Below are 22,102 nucleotides of genomic sequence, written 5' to 3'. Positions count from 1 at the left end.
CTAAATTGATACTTTGCCTCAGTTTTCACAGTAGCGGACACTAGTACCATTCTTATAGAAACAGGCAGTTCAAAGGTAACGGAGAGGGAAGACCTTAGAAAAATCTGCATCAATAGGGAAACAGTATTCAACTAACTATTGGGATTTGGGGCGACAAGTCCCCCGGGCCTGATGGCCACCAGCCTAGGGTGTTAAAGGAAGTAGCAGCAGGGATACTGGATCCATTGGTTATAATATCCCCAAATTACCTGGACACGGGAAAGGTTCCTGTGGATTGAAAAAATGCGAATCTAATGCCCTTATTCAAAAACGGGAGGGAGGCAGAATGTGGGAAATTACAGACCAGTTAGTTAACATCTGTTGTTGGGAAATTGTTAGAATGAAATATCAAAGAAGTAATATCAGGATATTTGGAAAGACAAAACGCTATTCATCAGAGTCAGCATGGTTTTATGAAGGGCAAATCCTGTTTGACTAATTTGTTAGAGTTCTTCGAAGATGTCACAAGCCAAGCGGATAATTAGAGCCTTAGATGTAGTATATCTGGACTTCCGGAAGGTGTTTGATAAGGTGCCGCACAAAAAGTTAATTCACAAGGTTAGATCACATGGGATTTAGGGTTAATTTATTAGCTTGGACAGAAGACTGACTGACGGACAGGAGACAGGGAGTCGGGATAAATGTTTTTTTTCTGGTTGGCAAGGTAAAACTACTGGGGTGCCACAGGGTTCGGGTCCTTGAGCCCAGCTATTTACAATCCATATAAACTATTTACAGGGATAGAAGATTCTATAGCCAAATTTGCAGATGACACAAAAATAGATGGGACAGTAAGTTGCAAGGAGCAAAAAGAAACCTTACAAATGGATATAGGTTCTCCTTTCAGAGAGATCTGGGTGTCCTCCTTCATGAGTCACAGAAAATGAGCGTACAGGTACAGCAGATAATAAAGAAAGCGAATGGAATATTAGCATTTACAGCTAAAGGAATAGAGAATAAAGGTAAGGAAGTCTTGTCACAACTATACAAGGCATTGTTGAGACCGCACCTGGAGTATTGTACACAGTTCTGGTCCCCTTATTTGATGAAATATGTCGTGGCATTGGAGGCAGTTCAGAGGAAGTTCACTAGATTGATCCCAAAGATGAGGAGTTTGTCATATGAAGAGGGATTGAACAGTTTAGGCCGATACTCTCTAGAGTTTAGAAGAATGAGGGAAGACAGTTTGAGGTATGCAAGATGATAAAAGGTATGGATAAAATAGACGTGGAGCAGATGCTTCCTCTTGTGGGGTCTTCTAGAACAAGAGGTCATTGTCTTAGGATAACAGGTAACAAATTTAAAACCGATGAGGAGAACCTACTTCTCCCAAATTGTGAATCTGTGGAATTCACTACCCCAGAGTGTGGTGGATGCTGGGACAGTGAGTAAATTTAAGGGGAAGTTCGACAGATTTTAAATTGGCAATGGAGTGAAAGTTTATGGAGAATGGGCAGGACAGTGGAGTTAAGGCCAGGGTGAGATCAGCCATGATTGAATGGCGGAGCAGACTCGATGAGCCAAATGGCCTAATTCTACTCCTATATAAAACTTATGAACTTATCTTAGTTGTTGAAAGGTCTTAACTGCATTGGGTTTCCTCCTGAAACGGTTTTAAATCTGTCTACTATTTTGCAAATGATGGATTGCTGATCTTGTCAGGATGAAGTGCAGAGTGGAGGTCAGCTGCATCCCACAGAGATAGAGAGAGAGAGATTAGAAATAAGCAGATTTACCAATGACTCACGCATTAAACAGGGGACCAGCGTAGGCTCTTTGCCTGTTCCCTAGAGACTAGCATCTGAGAACGAATCAATTGTGAGAGGGGAGAAAGAGGGAAACCTGTAAATATATTTTACAAGAAAGAAATGAGAAACATCCATATATTTATTTTACCAAATAGTTTCAGCTGGGCTTCTGTTAAAAATAGCTAAATGCTAAAAGCTGTTAAGAGGACTATGCCAAACGGTGTTGGATATTAAGTGCATCATAAAATCCGACCATTAAATGAAGCCTTTTCTTTTGTTAGCAATGTGGCCTACAAAGACAGGTTAAGTGTGAGACTGCACAGCATAATCTGTTACTTTTTGTACATGTTGAGAGTCACGTGCAAAACAGAATTAAGCCACCATCTTTATTTAGCACGCAACTCCAGTGTTGACAGCAATGCTATCTGTACCTGGTTTAATCACTGATGAAGGTTATCCGAAGCGAAGTTAAAGATGCATTAGATGAATTGTAGGAAATTTTAACTCGTTCCACCCGGGTGGTATCAATTGAGGTGGTGGACCTCCCGCCTTCCACCTGTTCTGCGCCTATTCTTCCTGCCAACTTCTGATGGAGGTGCCCACCCAAATTAGATAGTCTCATTAATCTATAGAAGTCAAAGTCCAATGCCATACCTGAGGCAATCCATGGGATGGAGCAAGCGCTGCAGATGTAAAAAAGAAGTGCCAAAAGTGGTAAGTTTAAGATTATTGCAAGATCAGGAGGAAAGCTGTTGCCCCCCCCCCCCCCCACCCGGCCACACTCCCACCATTACAGCTGTGCACCTCATCCCCAGGATTACCTATATACCAGTTTAGTCAGTCTTCAGGTCACTCGGGCTGGCAATGGGCACCCATTTGGTGGCTGCAGCTCACCACCAAGAATGCGAACAATTATTCCTCAGAACAGGCCAGGCCCCCCTGTCAACCAGGCTGAGTGTTCAGCCTACAATGGTCCTCTGATCAATTGTCCATAATTAACATTTATCTCACTGATTGAGCAAATATTGAACATTGAGGCGTGCCGCAACTCTGCGTTTGTCTTCATTTCTAAAAGCTACCGCCGGAAATTTGAAGGAAGATCGCCTTCTTGCAGAGCGCAAATAATTTTTTTGAGATGGGTTTTGAAAGCTTTAGCACTCCGGTGATTACTGAAGGAAACTAGATGTATCTGTTCAAAGTATTTCTGACTAGCATTCTTTAATTTGTTTAAATTTAGCCAAGAAACAAGATGGCGCAGCTGCCATGGAAATGCAGCCCCTCAAGAGTGCGGAAGGTGGCGATGGAGAGGAAAAGGAGAAGAAGAAGGGTTCAACAAAAAAAGAAAAGTCTGTTCTGCAGGGCAAGCTCACCAAGCTGGCGGTGCAGATAGGAAAAGCAGGTGAACCGATTGCTAACTCAGAGAACTATTAGCCTTGAGCAAGTGAAATTGTATAAAACCTGCTGTTAAATGACCACAGTTGCTGCTAATGCTCCTTCAGAGAATCTTCAGGTAATTGAAGTTTGCCAAGTCAGCGGCTCCGAAATAAAACCAAAATGCTACAGATGCTGGGAACCTTAAATAGAAACAGAAAATGCTGGAAATGCTCAGCGGGTCGGACACAGACAGTAGAGCGAGAGAGAGAAACAGTTAACTTTTCAGGTAGATGACCTTTCATTTGGAATCCTTCTGATAGGTCATCGACCTGAAACGTTAACTATGATTCTCTTGGGGCAGCATGTGGCGCAGTGGTTAGCACTGGGACTGCGGTGCTGAGGACCCGTGTTTGCATCCCGGCCCTGGGTCACTGTCCGTGTGGGGTTTGCACATTCCCCCTGTGTCTGCGTGGGTTTCACCCCCACAACCCAAAGATGTGCAGGTTAGGTGGATTGGCCACGCAAATTGCCCCTAAATTGGAAAAAACAATAATTGGGTACTCTAAATTTATTTTTAAAAATTATGATTTTCTCGCCACTGATGCTGCCTGACCTGTTGAGTATTTTCCGCATTTTCAGTTTTGGGACTGTTTATCAGAACCATGTGAGCTACCGGGGAACTTATCTCTGGTGCTGCGTGAACTCCTGTGGTCCAGTTTTTGTGAAGCTACCTTGTGATGTCAGTAAATTTAAAAGGATTACTGTGCAGATAAATGAACCATCAGCAATTGTGCCATTGTGCTTCACATTCGCACTTCAACTCATACCTCAATCAATTTACTACAAAAAACAACACCTTCCTAAAACAAAAACTGATACAGGTAAGCAACAGACCAATGCCAAGAAATGACATTAACTCACTCAGGCCATACACATCCACGATAGTAAGTTTGCTCAAAGTTTGCGGGGCTGAATTTTACGGGCAGACCCTTTACAAAAGTTAGTGTTTATTACAAGGGAATTTGAGTACAAGAGTAAGGAAATCTTGCTGGAGTAGTAGAGAGCCTTGATGTGAGCGCACCTGGAGTATTGTGTGCAGTGTTTGTCTCCACACCTAAGATAGGATGTACTGGTCATAGAGGGCTTGCAACGAACATTCATCACACTGAAACCTGGGATGGTGGGATTGTCCTGTGAGGAATGATTGAGGTGTTTGGAAGAGTGAGAGGTGATCTCATTGAAGTGTTAAAGGTAGATGTAGGAAGGATGTTATCCCGGTTAGATGGTTTAGGACCAGGGGACACTATCTCCATATTAGAGGTAGGCCATTTAGGCTGAGATAGGGAGGAATTTCTTCAGTCAGAGGATGGTGAATCTTTGGAATTCTCAAACCCAGAGAGCTGTGGAGCCTCAGTTGTTGGCCGAGATCTTCCGACTGTTCACACTGGCGGGATCTCCCCATCCTGTCGACGGCGCACCCCCGTTGCGAGTTTCCTGATGGCGTGGATTCAATGGGAAATCCCATTGACAGTGGCAGGACCAGACGATCCCATCGCTGGTCAACTGTTGGCGAGGAGAGCCAAAAAAACTCGCCCATTGAGTATGTTAAAAGCAGATGTCGATACATTTCTAGATACCAATCATATCAAGGAATGTATGGGTATTGTGGGAAGATGGTGTTTAGGTTGACAAGCAGCCATTATCTAGTTACATGACAGAACAGGCTTGAGGGATTGAATGGCCTACTTCACCTCCTATGTTCATTGGATTGGATTGGATTGGATTTGTTTATTGTCGCGTGTACCAAGTGAAAAGATGGATGGAATGAAATGAAAAATGAAATGAAAATCGCTTATTGGCGCAAGTAGGTTTCAAATTAAGTTACTGTGAAAAGCCGCTAGTCACCACGTTCCGACCCCTGTTCGGGGAGGCTGGTACGGGAATTGAACCGTGCTGCTGGACTGCCTTGGGCTGCTTTCAAAGCCAGCGATTTAGCCCTGTGCAAAATCAGCCCCTTATTCATTTGGGAAAGTGAGGAATGGCCCACTTTCATTCGTTTGCTCCTAAATATATATATTCTGATTGATCAGCCAATTACTGAAATCCATTCTAAGATTCGCTTTTTCATTGGTTTTGCTTTTGAAAGATGAAAATATCAGAAAGCTGGAGCGTTGGAATTTGACTGTTTGAATTCCATCAGAGGCAGAAATCCTAACAATCTAATGTTCATGGGTGCTGCCCTGAATACCTTTGTAACTTCAACGGAAGATTAATCACAACTCCCAGAGAAACTACAGAAACAGAGGATTGAGGTCATATGTCCAGTGTTTCCTGCTGTGCCCAGAATTACGCAAGTCACTCAAATTTAAATAACCAATACTGGGTTTAAATTCATAATTCCCTGTTTACCCTTGGGTATGCACATATTTACAGAACCCCAAATTCTCTTGGCTTGTTACAATTGAATCCCCACTCCCAGGGAATTGTTTATTTAACCCCTCAGTTACCCTGTTGTCCCATACTGCTCAGCCTCTTTGTATTAAGCGGATAACTGCCAGTCCTTGTTTTCACTCTCGCAGAATATATTACCTCGCACTTACCTACATTAACTAGCATTGCCACCTGCCTGCACATTCTGCCAACCTGACTTGTCTTCCTCAAGTCTTTTACAGTCCTTCTCAATGTTTGCTAAACCTCCTACATTGTGTGTCTAAACTTCTCAGTTAAGATGTTAAATATGAAGCAAACAGTTGCTGCGACAGTGACTTAGTATTTTTTTTAAATTGAATCTTCTCTAGGTTTGGTGATGTCGGCAATCACGGTCATTATTCTTGTGTTATATTTTGCCATCGATACTTTTGTGATTCAAAAACTGCAGTGGCTGCCTGAATGCACACCGGTCTACATCCAGTTCTTTGTTAAATTCTTCATTATCGGCGTCACCGTCCTTGTTGTGGCTGTCCCAGAGGGTCTCCCACTTGCAGTCACCATCTCACTTGCCTACTCTGTGAAGGTATGAAAATGTACACCTATACTTTCCTACTTGACTCGCAGATGACTATCACAGACCCAATTTCCTCCAGAATGGGTTTTCAAAAACAAAAGTCTGCTTTGGTGGTGTCATGTTGCATATTGCAGTTTTTTAAAGTCTAGCCATTGACACGTGGATTGAGGGATGCTTGAAGAAATCCAGTGAAGAAGTAGGTCAATGCTTATGGCCCCACGAAGGCTGTCGTGATAATGAATGAATAACTATTAAAGTCCATCCAACATTACGCTTCAACTATGTTATTTACATGAGCAGTAAAGTAGCTGTGGTATTAAAACAACTTTTGATTGGATTAGCTTTGGGAATATACAAGTGAGGTGTCCTTTATGTTGTCTATGTTGAAATATATAAATAAAGTGGAGGGAACCAGAAAAGTAAATTAAGAGAATGGTTAGAAATACGTTACAAGACGTATAAAGAAGTAAAACCCTACAATTTGGAATATTTTCAGTGTTGACATAATGTGAAGCTGAATGGGGAAACGGGCTCTGCAGTGTAGTTGGAGAGATTGTGCGAGGAAGGGACTCTGTGTTGCAAGCTGTAATACTTTTATGGAGAAGAAACAATATGGTAGATTTAAACTCCAGGAAGGGAAGGTGCGGAGAGCTGGCTGAATGCCTGCCAGTTCCTGCTAGACCATTTTGAGGGAGAAGCAAATCATGCCTAGCATTACTTTAGTCACCACTCCGTTCCGGCTGTGAATATGTGGTTTGATGAAGGCTTTGGAGATGTACCTGCCTAATCGCTCAGCCAGGGAATTAGGGGGTTTATCAGTAGAAGCAAATTGGAATAAAAACAGATTAAAATATCTGGTATAAAGGATATTTTCAAATAGTCTAATATTGGTAAGCTGTTACTTACTGTTATATTGTCACTCTTTTGACCAGAAAATGATGAAGGACAACAACCTAGTGAGACATTTGGATGCCTGTGAAACCATGGGTAATGCTACAGCAATCTGCTCTGACAAAACAGGCACTTTGACAACAAACCGAATGACGGTTGTACAAACTTACGTTGGGGATGTCCATTATAAAGAGGTCCCAGACCCTGATGCCCTCCCATCAAAAACACTGGACGTGCTTGTTAACGCAATATCTCTCAACAGTGCTTACACTTCCAAAATACTGGTAAGCTTTTCTTTCTTATTAGTGCGTTAATTACTGTGTGTGACTGGCATGTCTTTTGGGAGCAGATTGTTTCAAGATTGCCAATTGACTATTGTACAGTCACTTAATGTGGCAAATAGTGTCAGCAAATGCACAAGGGTAGATATTTTTGCAGAGGAAGTTGTTGATGGAATTAAGAGGCACTGAGTGGTATTTTGTGAATGTTTGTGCTGACGAGAAGGACTACAACAATTTATTTGGTCTTGCCTGCTCCTATGCTCCTATGGGTCTTAAGCTGTACGGCTCATTCGCTCAATTAACAGAAGCATTCAAATGCTGTTTGCAAATGTAAAAATGAATAAAATTGGTCATTTTCCAAAACTCTGTCTTAGATTCAAAGTTTTGTCAAGAATTTTCAAGTGATTCATGCAACATTTAATGGCCCATTTAGCCCAACAATGTGCTGATTTTTCAGCTTTGCATGGCATAGCAATACATAGAAGTCATATCACAACAACAGTCCTTTCAACTCAACTAGCCTATGTCGGCGTTCAAGTTTTCTGCAAGCAAATACTTTACCCAACCTGTCCCTATATCTGGAGGTTTTGTGGTGCAGTGGGTAGCTCTGGGTTCAAATCCCACTTCAGGACTTGATGGCCACAGAAGGTGCATTCGTAACGTGGCCAAACAGGTTGATTATCAGCCTGTAAAACCTTCCAGTATGTCTGTTGGCAGGTGGTAAGAGCGGGAGAGTTTCCTGGTCAACCAGAAAGCAATGGTAAATCACTACAGTACTTTGCCCAGAATAATCATGGGCCAATCCAATGGAAGTCCATGGTTTTGGCAACAAACCTGCCTTCTTAGGCCATGGCAACTGAAGGTGGAGGAAGTAGGATCCCCATATAGTTCATTTTTCATCACCTACCTATCCAATATAATTTTAATGCTTACAATGTCACCACGTCAATCATTAACCTGGAAATGAATTCTCCGGCTGTGCCATTCTCGATGTGAACAAAACCTTCCTGCTGTCTTTTTCTCCTCTCTCCCACCTCCTCCTCCTCTTTCACTCCCTTCTCCCAACATGCCTCATGCACACACCCTCTGGACTTGATTCAAACCTCCTCCATCCCTCCCAGCACTGCTCCATCCTTGCACCTGCTCTCAATTTCTGCATGGGGCCCCATGATCTCACTGAGATACTTAGCACATGCTCTACTCCTGATAGTATTCCGCCTCCACAATTAGGTATTTCTCTCTCTCTCTAGCCCCCACACTCGCAGTTATATCTTTTTGAATATTCTTGTGTCCTTTTTCCATTACTTTTCTCCTCAGCCAACACCACTGCCTCCTTTACATTGGTGCGTTTGCATGGTTCCTTTTCACTGCTTCCTTGTACTTCTACCCTTCTATCTTCATTGCACTATCTTCCCATGCTTTTCAAGGTCATGCACCAAGACCCTCCACCCTCACTTAAGCAATTCCAGTGAACCAGTTCTATTCTTGGCTGCTAAAAAGAAATCTACTGTCCCATGGGCCATTAGGAACTATAATTACAGTGTGGAAGATTGGTGCTAAGTTTGGGATCTTTCCAGCAGAAGAAGAGGTAACCCAACTATGGACACTACTCAAGGAACTTTAAAACATGATATTGGATCCCTTGAAAATTCCTGATAAATTATAAAGATATAAGTCTTATGAAAGGCTTAGTTTGATTCTTATTTGTTTAAGATCTGCCATTTTCCCATTTAATATGACATTATTCAAGATGAAGGATTAAATTGCATTTAAGAAATATCTGTTGTCTGTCTTATATAATACTCTCGGGAAACACTGAGTGACTTGCTGTCCTGGGGCATGCCAAACCTCAATCCTGTTACCAAAATGAAAATTTCAACCTCTTACAATGCTACTATGGATTTATGTCTTACTTATAACTTGCTATGTGACAAATGCTGTTTATTTTGGCTGAACTGGGGCGATTCCGAACGCCACCTCGATAAATTTGGGCTGTTTTGTAAAATTCTGCAAATTGAAATCTTGATTTGACTGCTGAGCTCCGAGTGGATGCAAGTTGATCATTTGAAATGCTGTTGGGTTGATCGTCAGCTGATTGGAAAACAAATTGAAGGAACTGATTGCACTGAATCAGAGTAGTTATTAGCGACAGTCCATATAGATTTGGCTGAGATAAATGGGTCGTGATTTTGACAGAGATCTCCTGATGTAACTGTAGCCGTGCTGCTGCTATTGTGGATGTTCCAAATTACCAAATTAATCTCATCCGAAATAGACTGCCTCTAATGCAAATGAAAATGGCATGACGTCGAGGATTTAGATGACCAGGGAAGATGGCAGCCGATGTGACAACGTCAACCCCACTAGCATTAGCAATGGCATAATAATTTTAAACAGGCTGTTGCAGAAATTTCTCCCGGTTTTACTGCAGGATGCAATATGCATGACTCCCAATTGTTCCAGGGGTAATTTTAACTTGCTCTGCATGAAACAAGGGGATTGGGTTGGCCACCCTTTTACACCTCATTTCAGTGTTCACTTTTCATACACTTTACCTGACTTTACTCTCAGTTGACTTTTTGTAAAATTTAGTGTACCCAATTCGTTTTTTCCAATTAAGGGGCAATTTAGCATGGCCAATCCACCTAGCCCTCACATCTTTGGGTTGTGGGGACGAAACCCACGCAAACACGGGGAGAATGTGCAAACTCCACACGGCCAGTGACCCAGAGTTGGGATCGAACCTGGGACCTCGCCGCCGTGAGGCAGCAGTGCTAACCACTGCGCCACCGGCTGCCCTTTCTCAGTTGACTTGAGGATAAAATTACCTCCTCAGTTTTTGGATTTCTATTGCACTCCACGATCTTAATATAAATATTAGTTTTTTTATCTTGAAGTGACATTAGTCATTTAAGTGCATGAAAAGAATATAAGGGAACAACTTAGGTCAATGAACTACAACATTTTAACCAAAAATGGCAACTTTGAATTTGGAAGTAGGCAGGAATTGCACATTAAGGAGTCCTAATATTCAGTGTCACATATAAATAAATGAAATATGTCTTTATTTAAACAAGTTCAGCAACATAGCTTTTCCTTGAGCAGTATAATTTTAGATAAAATAATTGAAATGGAGCTGGATGAATACCTGAATGAGGTTTATACCAATAACTTTTAAAAGATATTTGAATTCCTGGCAACCAACTTAAAGGAATAGCACAACAAAAAAATTCAAATGTTAAGACTTTTACTGTAACTAACTAAAAGCAACATTGACTAAACATTACTTAGCAGGCAACTCATACTCCAAATGACAGAAAAGATAATCCCTATCAATGTCTTAATAATCCCATGCTGCATACATGTGCATTACAATATGCTCTCCATAGGATTACAGTCTTTATAGGAAACTGTCTATAGTCACTCCAAGATTCCAAAGGGTTCATGTTTCCTCATTTCACTGGGTTTAATATTGAGCGAGTGCCGGATGAAAGACGCTTATTTCAGATTTCAGCAAACTTCCAAACAGACTACCAGCAGTAAGGCCCAATCTGTTAATTTCTCTTCCTGACTTCAGCAGGGCAAATCTTCCAGAATCTTTTGAATGTCACGGGATACATCTCCTCAACCAGAACCTGGTAGCTTACCAAGGACTCACAGCCTTCTCTCTATTGACCACACCAGCTGCAGTCTTTTGTCTCTGACCACTCTCTCTTTCTTCTGCCCAAAACCTTGGAGACCAAAAGTCTATCCAAGCTAGTCCAGCTGCTTTTGCCTTTGTTTCTTTGCTGTGGGCATTTTCCATCTTGTTGCCTTGCTCTCTACCTGGAAACCCCCTGTCCCTATGGTAACCAGGTCACCAGGCTTGTTTTCAGTCAAAATTTGAAGCAGATCACATGATGTTCTTTGTTCCTCCATTTTCTCTTGAATTAAAGAGACAGTGCAAAATATAATCATCTTATGAAACCTTGCTTTCTTAACAGTCTGTACAAAAGGTAGGTGGGTGTTTGATGTTACTGTTATTAACCTCCTGTAACTCATTTTTGATCGCTTTTGGCAATTAGAGAAATTTACAAGATGTTTTCCCCTGAATTTACCTCGAATCTTTAAAGAAAACTATTGTTTTGTCTCTCCAAGAAGATTATATTACTGCTAGCATGTGTGAGGATCAGTGGGGTCACAATGCTCAGTTGCAATGTAACTGCATAAGAGGGGGTGGGGGGTGGGGGGGGGAGCAGATTGTGTGTTTTTGTCAGGGCTCCAACATGGCCTCAAATAGCAAGGCCACAACTTTGGACTGGATGGAAAACAGTCACCTGGCACTGATTGTTTTTTCCTGAATTGGTTAATTAGAGATCTGAGGGTGGTCTCACCATCTAATTAAGGCTCTCAAAGCTGGAGGACTAACAGGAACCCTCCGGCATGGAAGAGGCAAGCAATTCAGAAAATAGAGAGAGTGGGCACCTTCATCCCTCTCTACAACTTAAGTTTTAAGTTAAAAATGGCCTCAGTAGCCAGGCCACTATTATGGAGGGAAAACTGCTGCTGTGTAGTGTTGGTCAGAGCCATGTGTAGAAGCAAGCTTGGAGACAGCTCCCTACTTGGACCTTTACTGTACCTATGTATATGGTTTCTAGTCATTATTAAACACTTTTGAACTACTTAAGACTATGAATATCTTAATGAGACCTACCGAAAGACAACAACACCTTGCAACAGGAATAAGTTTGGAGCAACAACTTATGATTGAAAGAAAAATAACATTATGTTGAAAAACAGTTGACACAAAGCATGTGCTTAGGTAGGCTATTTTGCATTGTGATTCTGTTCAAAACAAAAAGGGTGTCCACTGAATGTTGTTCTTGTGATTTTGAAGTTTCTGTTTCTGATGTTTCCAAGTGCACAAGAAAACAGTTGGATTGGAGCATTGAAATACATACTGATGATTTTTACAAAGGATGCCGCAGTTAAATAGTGAAAGAAATAACAGTTCTAGAAAGTGGAATACTGAACAAAAGCGGGAACGTATATTGGACTGTGATGCACTGAACTTATCTGACATTTTTAATTGAAGAGATTATTCTACTCAGTGTGCTAGTAACATAGTGATTTGTTAAGTTTATTTGCAACATTCATTGTGGTGTATTCCGTAAGGGATGGAGTCGATACCATGGAGTGTTTTTGGTCTAATAAGGGAGGGATGTCATGATGACAGCTGGTTGTGTGTGTGGACTTGAGTATTAGATGCCTTATGGTACTTGGATAAGATACGGTAAGGTACACTCTGCCCTATATATGGGGTCAACTGACCTGAGGGTTTAAGGTCAGATAGCACATGTTAGAGAGTGGGCCACAGTTAAATCTGTGACTTCTTTCAGCCTGAGATGTGACAGCAGAGAGGGCCGCAATGCCTGCCTTGAGCGCTGGCCCCTGTGTCTGGGAGAGACTGTCTTCAGGCAGATTATTTTCTAAATGGGGAAATGCTTAGGAAATCAGAAGCACAAAGGGACTTGAGTGTCCTTGTTCAAGATTCTATTCAGGTTAACGTGCAGGTTCAGTCGGCGGTTAGGAAGGCAAATGCAATGTTAGCATTCATGTCAAGGGGGCTGGAATACAAGACCTGGGATGTACTTCTGAGGCTGTATAAGGCTCTGGTCAGACCCCATTTGGAGTATTGTGAGCAGTTTTGGGCCCCGAAGCTAAGGAAGGATGTGCTGGCCTTAGAAAGTGTCCAGAAGAGGTTCACAAGAATCATCCCTGGAATGAAGAACTTGTCGTATGAGGAACGGTTGAGGATTCCGGATCTGTACTTGTTAGAGTTTAGAAGGATGAGGGGGGTCTTATTAAAACTTACAGGATACTGCGAGGCCTAGATAGAGTGGACGTGGAGAGGATGTTTCCACTTGTAGGAAAAACTAGAACCAGAGGGCACCATCTCAGACTAAAGGGACGATCCCTTAGAGATGAGGAGGAATTTCTTCAGCCAGAGGGTGGTGAATCTGTGGAACTCTTTGCCACAGAAGGCTGTGGAGGCCAAATCACTGAGTGCCTTTAAGACAGAGCTAGATAGGTTCTTGATTAATAAGGGGATCAGGGGTTATGGGGAGAAGGTAAGAGGATAGGGATGAGAAAAATATCAGCCATGATTGAATGGCGGAGCAGACTCGATGGGCCGAGTGGCCTAATTCTGCTCCTATGTCTTATGGTCTTATGGTCTAAGGTGGCTCAGTTCCTGACACCCCGGGGGACATGCAGGCTGACTGTCAGAGGCCGACTGGAATTTCCCAATCAGTCCTATTTACTAAATTTTGATGCCTATCCGCCTCTGTACTCGCCCCATTATTGGAGAGAACATCTTTCCCATGGTGCTTTCCTGTCTGTCTTTTTTTAATATGCTCGTGTATTGTGAACAATGAAATGCCCCGAAAACACAGTAGAGTCACTGTAGAAATCGAAGCTGATAGTTCTGTTTAAACATTACAAAGAGAAAGCCGCGGAACCAAAAATAAAATTATCTGTCGATTTCGGGGGCAAAGGGGGTGAAATGGGTCAATGCCAGTAACAGCGAACCGTTACTAATGAGCAGTATGTTGAACACTGCAGTCGACTTTCATTTCCATTGATATGCATTCCATAGTGGCCGCGTTCTATTTAGATTGCAAGCATGGGCGGTTGAATCGGAGATCTACAGAATGGAAAGCTTTTTACTTCATTTAACACCAGCAATAAATTACCTATTTTAATATTCCATCAATTGATGACCCCGGTTCAAAATTTTGCGTAAGTGTAAACTATAAATTAAAGCAGGTCATATTAAATTCAGGAAGACTTGAGCACTGGCTCGCTGGAATGCTATTATCCTAATGTTCCCATCATGTGCAGCCACCCATTAGTTTGAACATCATGCCCCTCTGTGGATGTGAGTTAATCAAAATGTACTCTTTCCACAAGAGCTGGCCAACAGTTACCGGATACAATTAAAGGGTGGTGCAGGAACAGTCTGAAAAGCACAAATGCCAAAAGCTGTGTGGAAACCATTTTATTCCATCTGCCTGACACATTAGGAAAGGGATTTACTCTGCTGGAACCCAGGAATCATTAATGCAGTCCTTTGTGATATCTTTCAAGGACGAACAATGTGATATGTCTTCCAGGTTGTAATAGCGTTTCAAAAGCCATGCTAATATGCCAGTTCCCCTATGCCAAGCCACCCTCTGGAAAGCTTTGTCTTACAAGAAATATTTGATAAAGGAGCCGGTGCTATTATTCTTGAGAGATGATTGTGCAAAAGAAATTGACAGTCCGAACTTGAATGAATCGCAGCACGAAAAAAAAGATCTCTTGCTGTGCGATGAACAGAAGGAACTGGAAAGGCCAAGGGACCAAAACAGTGCTCGTGCCAGAATTGCAATTTAACACCTTTCTCATTGGGATCACCAAAGGAATGTGTTTTCGAAATGCTCCGTTCTCATCTTCATTTCAAAGCGATTCTGCTTGTCCCTGACATTGATGTTGTTTAATGGTATGGCTGTATTGAGCAGTATATGGTTGTCAATAGATATCATCTTTCAGTCATGCTGTCCTGACCCTGATAATATAGATGTGGCCTGTGCAGAAGTGAATTGGAAAGCTGAGCTTGTGTTGGCTACGAAGAATTGTGATGTGCCATCTGCTATTCTGGAATGATTTCTGGTCCCCCTGATGGGCAAATTGTTGAGTTCTGACAATATGACCTTCTGCCTATTTTCACTTGGTGTAGATTTCTAGGGGAATAACAATTCTGCCCCTTTCAATTCAAAACACCTGAAGTCAAAATCAAAGGTTAATTTAAAGAGAAACTACTTATAAGCTTACATTTTGAGTATGCTATTTAGTTTCTTGTTTAAGTTCTTTTTAACGAGAGAAGTGAGCTGCTGGGGAACACGTTCTGCTCAATAAATTGTAGGACCGTCAATATGACGCGAGGCAGGTTGAGGTAACATCAATTAAAGGCTTTATTGAGCAGAACCTGTTCACCAGCAGCTCGGTTCCAGAATGCAGCTGCTGGGAGAAATCCGGGTTCTTATACCCCGCCTTTCTGGGTGGAGCCCAGTAGGCGGCAGATCCTATCAGGACCCGGTATCCATCTACCAATAGCCTGTCGGCATCGTGGTGTACCGTATTACCCCTAATACATACCACCACAGATTGCCCTTGACATCAAGGCAGCATTTAACCGAGAGTGGCATCAAAGAACCCTGACAAGATTAGAACTCCCCACTGGTTAGAGTCGTACCTAGCACAAAGGAAGATGATTGGGTGTTGTTTCAGGAGTTCCTCAGGATAGTTTCTAAGGCCTAACCATCTTCAGCTGCTTCACCATTGGGGAGAGGGTGGAACACTGGTAATGTCACTGGACTAGTAATCCAGAGGCTCAGGCTAATGCTCTGAGAATCTGGGTTCAATTCCCACCATGGCATTTAAATCCATTTAAAACATCTGGAATTAAAAGCTAGTCTCAGTAATGATGACCTGCAACCAGTGTTGATTGTTGTTAAAAAAAACATCAGGCAGTAATATCCTTTAGGGAAGGAAATCTGTCATCCTTACCCAGTCTGGCCTGCATGTGACTCCAGACCCATTGCAATGTGATTGACTCTTAACTGCCCTCTAGAAATGGCCTAGCAAGGGGCTCAGGGGACTGGTGGTGGGTGGTCTGTAGGTGGCGAGGGGGGGTCCACGGGGGCACTATCTGGCAGGCCAGGTCCACGTGCCCCCTAGAGCCATGTTGTACGGCCGCTGCAGGTCGTCATATGCGCATACGCGGCCATGGACCCGGCCATTCTCCAGCCGATTTTGGCATGGGAGCCAGGAGTTCTACCTGGCGCGGCTGCTAGCCCCTCACCGGTCCCAGAATCGGTGAGGGTTCGGCGCCGATTTTGGCGTCGTAAAACGGCAGAATTCCCACTCCGCCGTCGACACTTAGCCGCAGAATCGGAGAATCCAGCCCTATGTTTTCCCGCAGGAACTGAATTGCACCGGTTTTACAATCCCCTTGCTGTCATAAAGTGGGATGCAATTCAGTGTTCCACACCTTGCAAATTGAGCTGGCAGTGCGATAGCAAGAACCTGCGGCCAACCATCCCTCCCACACCACAAATAGGTCCTGGTTGCCAATTTCACACAGAGCAGCCCCTGATCCCCGGATCACCTGGGTACCAGTCCTGCCACCCCCAAGTACGAGGGTGACCTGACCTCCCCCCGCAGGGATCTCTGCATTAGGGGGACCTCACACAGACCCCCACCCCCAACACAGTCCCCCTTCCATAAAAGGGGCCCCTGTCTGGAAGCTAGAGAAGAGTCCAGACAGAGGCTGCGGGAAGCATGATACCTGTAACACTTACCTTGCAGCTTCACATGTCCATTCCTCGAAGAAGAGCAGCTGGGCCTGCATCTGGTTCCCACAGATCCATTGTCTGCAGGCCATTCATAACTTTCGAGTAGTGGGCTGTGATTGACAGCTTGTAAAAATCATCTGCAGCTTTGATCCATTCATATCCATTCACGTTTCAGTGGCCTAAGTGATGAAACCCAAATGTTTGTAAACATTGACCACATCAAAGAGATGTAAGTACATTCCCATCATACAAACGTGTGGTTTCACTGCACTTTCCTCTCTTTGATGTGGTCAATATTTACAAACATTGGGGTTTCACCACTTAGGCTACTTTGGGGCGTCTCCCTATCTCTGTGAGGGGTCCCCTATCACAGGGGTCTCTGTGGGGTCTTTCCCATTGCAGGGGTCCTTGCGGATGGTCCCCCTATTGGAGTCACTGGGGAGTATCTCCATATCATAGGGGTCCCTGAGGGGGAGGGGGTGGCAGGTCAGGACACACCCGTACTTGTGGGTGGGGGGCACTCAAGAAATCCGGGGTTGGGAGCTGCTGTACGGTGCGTGGGGGGAGTTAGAGTTTGGGGCCAATTTGCGGTGCAGGAGAGGGGTTAGGCCTCGGATGGTTTCTACCATTGTGACCCTGGTGTGTTGAACCTCGTGTGTTGAAATTCGTTGCCCCGTTGTCCCACAGCAAGGTCCACCACGTCAGGTTCACGATTGTAGAGACCACAAGTGAACCGTGCTTCCCGGCTGCAGGGAACGGAGATTCACGGGAGGGCGGAGCACAGGGCGGCGGACATGAGAAATAGATGCAACTGCTTCATTACAACCCATTTGCATTTAGTTACATGCTCCTGCTGGCGTGCGGCATGGAGTTCATTCACATTGCCAACGGGGGGTCAAAGCATGGTGAGTCCTGATTTTTCTCCGATGCCCAATTCTCCGTCCCATTGGGAACACATTTTGGGCATCCAGGGTACGGAGAATCCCACCCAAAAATACCAATGACTTCCTTCCATCAGAAGAGCCGATATTTTTTGATGACTGGACAATGCTCTGTACCATTCACGACTCCTCGGAAACCAAAACAGTCCATGCCAATATGCAGCATGACCAGGACAACATTTGGGCGTCACACAGCACCAGGAAATGGCTATCTCCAGCAAGAGGGAATCTAACCATCTCCCCTTAACATTCAATAGCATTAGCATTACTGAGTCCCGCATAAGCAACATCCTGGGGGTTACTACCGAGTTGAAACTCAACTGGAGTAGCCATATAAATACTGTGGCCACAAAGCAGGATTGTAATGCTGAGGTGAGTAACTCACCTCCTGACTTCACAAAATCTGCGCATCATCGACAAGGCACAAGTCAGGAGTGTGATTGAATGTTCTCCACTTGGATGGATGAATGCGGCTAGATAATATCACCTTTGTGTATTCCACATAATGAATATTCCAACATACATGGAGAGGCACAGAATATGATCACTTGCTTGCTCGTATCCTTTCTGTCACTGCCTTTCAATACCTCTGATTCTGTTCTCTGCTGGTTACCTCCACTTAGCTCTTTAAGCTTCTCCCCTCAGTCTTTGTCTGCTTTTCTTTGACACTTCCTTGTCTTCTTTCCTTCTGGATGGGAGAAGCTAGGCGGTGTGGCGTGGAGTGTCATGGAAAGCAATCACCAATGGTTGTGGGCTTCATTTGGGAATTCAGGATTTCAGGAAAAATATGGCCACAGCAACATGCTCCCAAATTTGTCTCCCAATTATCTGTAGAGCAGGCATTACTCGTGCTAAGGAAGTTTCAGCTGTCTTTCTATTATAGCTTCTTGCTCAGTATCTCCACTTGATTCTCTTGCTGCGATTAAACGGCCTTGTCGCGCCCGGTTCGGTGAAGCAACAAGGTCGTTAAATCTCGCGTGATTTCCGACGCTTGGGACACCTCGTGGGATCTAATAAGATCACGCAGGCCATCGTGATCTGGATTAAGGCAGAGATAGATAGGTTCTTGATTAATAAGTGGATCAGGGTTATGAGGAGAATGGCGATGAGAAAAATAGCAGTCATGATTTAATGGCGGAGCACACTCAATGGGCCGAACGGCCTAATTCTGTTCCTGTGTCTTATGGTCTTATGGATCTCACCCTCACTGGACGGGATCCAGATTTGCCTACTTGAGTGTGCAGTTAGCCTCACTTAAACATGTTCACACCGGAATCTCCCAAGGCCTGGGATTGAACACCCGTGCCTTGGAGATCTCGCTGTGGCACCATTTAGCACTGGTCCACACAAATGCGGACCAGGTGTAATGGCACCTGGGCTGGGGTCTCCCAGGAGATCGGAGGCTCCTGGGTGCTGGGCTCTGAGCAGGGTGGTACCTTGGCATCCCAATACCACCTTGCACCTTGGCACTGTCAAGGCACCTTGGCACTGTCACCAGGGCCATGCCACTCTGGCAAAGCCATGGTGTCCAGGTGGCACTGCCAGGCTGACTGGGACATTCCCAGGGTACCAGGCTGCCAGTGCCAAGGTACCCAGGTTGCGGGTTGCCTGAACTGGGGATTGCGCCTGGAGGTGCTCTGCCCTTATGGCTTGGGATATGGGGGGGGGGGGGGGTTGTGGACCCCCTAATTGTAAGTTGAGTGTTGCGGGGGAGTCTGGAGACCGCAGTGGGGGGTCGAGAGATTGGAGCAGCATTGGAAAATGGCACTCCGATCTATTCTGTACTGACCAGCTGAGCAGGAAATGAATGTAAGTGTGGCCTCGGTGTGGCCCCAGAAAAATCAGAGCCCCTTTTAATAACAGGGTCGTTCGGCATTGCAGGTGCCGGGAAACACCGCGCTAGCCTTGCCCAAAACAGCACTATAGTTTTCATTTTGGTAATCCTGTCTTATATTTTTTCTGCATCTTTCTCCTTATTCTGTTTCTCTCTGGGTTTTTCCTTCTTGCCTATTAGAAAGATTGTGAATTGTAAGGCACAATAAATGCGTGGGTGATGTATGGTGGGGCGGGGAGGGGGTGGTGAATGTAACTGAAAACAAAACTCTTATCGCTCATCACTTTTCTTCCTGACCCTACTGTCTCGTGACACCCACCTCTTTCTCTGAATTTGCTGCTCACATCCTGAGCTTACTATGCTTTTTAAAGTCTATGGGCGTGATTCAGAGACCTGCTGTCTCGTGAGGCCTCTTGCGATGCTCGAAACATCGCGCGAGATTCAACAGGGTGCTGAGGTGCAAAGTTGGCCCCAATTCACCTGTAAGGGGGTCCTCGGGCCCTCTCACACCCCACCTCACACGCACAGGGCAGCCCCGAGCCCGATCCCCGGAGCAGGAAAATACCAGCCTGGCACCGCGGCAATGCTAAGGTGCCCAGGTGGCACCAGCAGTTCCAGGGTGCCACCCTGCCTAGTGACCAACCACTTGGGGCCTCAGATCCCCGGGGATCTGTGCTGTTCCGTCTGGTCCCCATTTGTGGGTACCCGCACTGAATGATGCTTGCCCGAGGTCTCCGATGCAAAGGGGTTAGGTCTCGGGTGGATCAGGGGAGTGCATATTAGAGTGAGACTAGCTGACTCGCTTTAATATGGAGACTTGCAAATGACTGATCCTGCTCGCAATGGGCAGAATTCACATTGCGACATCTCACGAGATCCCGTTAGATCTCACAAAGCATGGCGTGCTGGTACATTCCGGAAGAGGGATCTCTCGGCATCTACCGTCCGCATCGCCTTTCGGCCGCAAAATAGCCAGTAGATCACGCCCAATGTTATCTGTAGGAGGTGCAAGTGCTGTTTGAATCAGTCGCACAATCCCAACCCAGCTGAGGTGAGAGCATTATCTTTCAGGAAAATGATCGTGTGAGATTTAGCAACAACTGAGCAAGGTTTAAAAAGCATTCATCAACACTCACACATCTCCCAGGGCATATTGTAAGTTATTTTGTTCTAAAAGGACAGAAACACTACCATGTAATGCACAATGAAATCTGCCAATGGAAATGTATGAGACCAGACATGTCTCTTTGAGGTTGCACAATTTCTGTGTAGAAATAGACAAATCCTGCTATCAATTACAAGCTAATTGCTGGGAAGTTCTTGGTAGATTTACTACTTGTAAATGCTTAGATGCTCCCCTGGGCCTGAAGACATGAGCTGGAAGTGGCTAGTTTTGTATCTCTTTAAATCTGATGCACATAGGGGTTGGCATCTGCAGTATTGTAACAGTAACACAAAAATCTATTTATATCTCTTTTGAAGTGACATGCATCAAAATCAGCTACATTTTGATACCAACATGAGCAATTGGGGCTCTGAAGAAATTAAACTTGCTGAATCTAATGTTTTTTTTCTTAGCAACCTGGAATGCTCAGCTTTGGCTCATTTGGTAGCATTTCCGACTCCGAGTAGGAAAGTTCTGTTGTCAAATCTCACTCGAGGGATTTGAACATAAAAGCTACTAGAATCATAGAATCATAGAAGTTTACAGCATGGAAACAGGCCCTTCGGCCCAACCAGTCCATGCCGCCCAGTTTTTACCATTAAGCTAGTCCCAGTTGCCCGCACTTGGCCCATAACCCTCTATACCCATTTTACCCATGTAACTATCTAAATGCTTTTTAAAAGACACAATTGTACCCGCCTCTACCACTACCTCTGGCAGCACATTCCAGACACTCACTACCCTCTGAGTGAAGAAATTGCCCCTCTGGGCCCTTCTGAATCTCTCCCCTCTCACCTTAAACCTATGCCCTCTAGTTTTAGACTCCCCTACCTTTGGGAAAAGATGTTGACTATCTACCTTATCTATGCCCCTCATTATTTTATAGACCTCTATAAGATCACCCCTAAGCCTCCTACGCTCCAGGGAAAAAAGTCCCAGTCTATCCAGCCTCTCCTGATAACTCAAACCATCAAGTCCCGGTAACATCCTAGTAAATCTTTTCTGCACTCTTTCTAGCTTAATAATATCCTTTCTATAATAGGGTGACCAGAACTGCACACAGTATTCCAAATGTGGCCGTACCAATGTCTTGTACAACTTCAACAAGACGTCCCAACTCCTGTATTCAATGTTCTGACCAATGAAACCAACCATGCCGAATGTCTTCTTCACCACCCTGTCCACCTGCGACTCCACCTTCAAGGAGCTATGAACCTGTACTCCTAGATCTCTTTGTTCTATAACTCTCCCCAACGCCACACCATTAACTGAGTAGGTCCTGGCCTGATTCGATCTGCCAAAATGCATCACCTCACATTTATCTAAATTAAACTCCATCTGCCATTCGTCGGCCCACTGGCCTAATTGATCAAGATCCCGTTGCAATCCTAGATAACCTTCTTCACTATCCACTGTGCCACCAATCTTGGTGTCATCTGCAAACTTAC

General features: G+C 44.3%; 1 protein-coding gene across 16 annotated transcripts in view; it reads left to right on the top strand.

The window, feature by feature from the left end:
• Window positions 1-22,102, top strand: part of atp2b2 (ATPase plasma membrane Ca2+ transporting 2) — a 1,245,322-nt gene that overhangs the window by 979,225 nt on the left and 243,995 nt on the right. For all 16 annotated transcript variants that reach the window (XM_072472614.1, XM_072472624.1, XM_072472623.1 and 13 more), the window contains 3 exons: window positions 3,025-3,186; window positions 5,960-6,174; window positions 7,098-7,340. In XM_072472614.1, coding sequence (XP_072328715.1) covers window positions 3,025-3,186; window positions 5,960-6,174; window positions 7,098-7,340 — 620 coding nt within the window. The remainder of the gene's footprint in view (window positions 1-3,024; window positions 3,187-5,959; window positions 6,175-7,097; window positions 7,341-22,102) is intronic.

This window comes from Scyliorhinus torazame, chromosome 13 (assembly GCF_047496885.1).
Source record: "Scyliorhinus torazame isolate Kashiwa2021f chromosome 13, sScyTor2.1, whole genome shotgun sequence".
NCBI classification, from domain to species: Eukaryota; Metazoa; Chordata; class Chondrichthyes; order Carcharhiniformes; family Scyliorhinidae; genus Scyliorhinus; species Scyliorhinus torazame.
The sequence above is the reverse complement of the archived record's forward strand: the minus strand, read 5'-3'. Positions and strand labels throughout refer to the sequence as shown.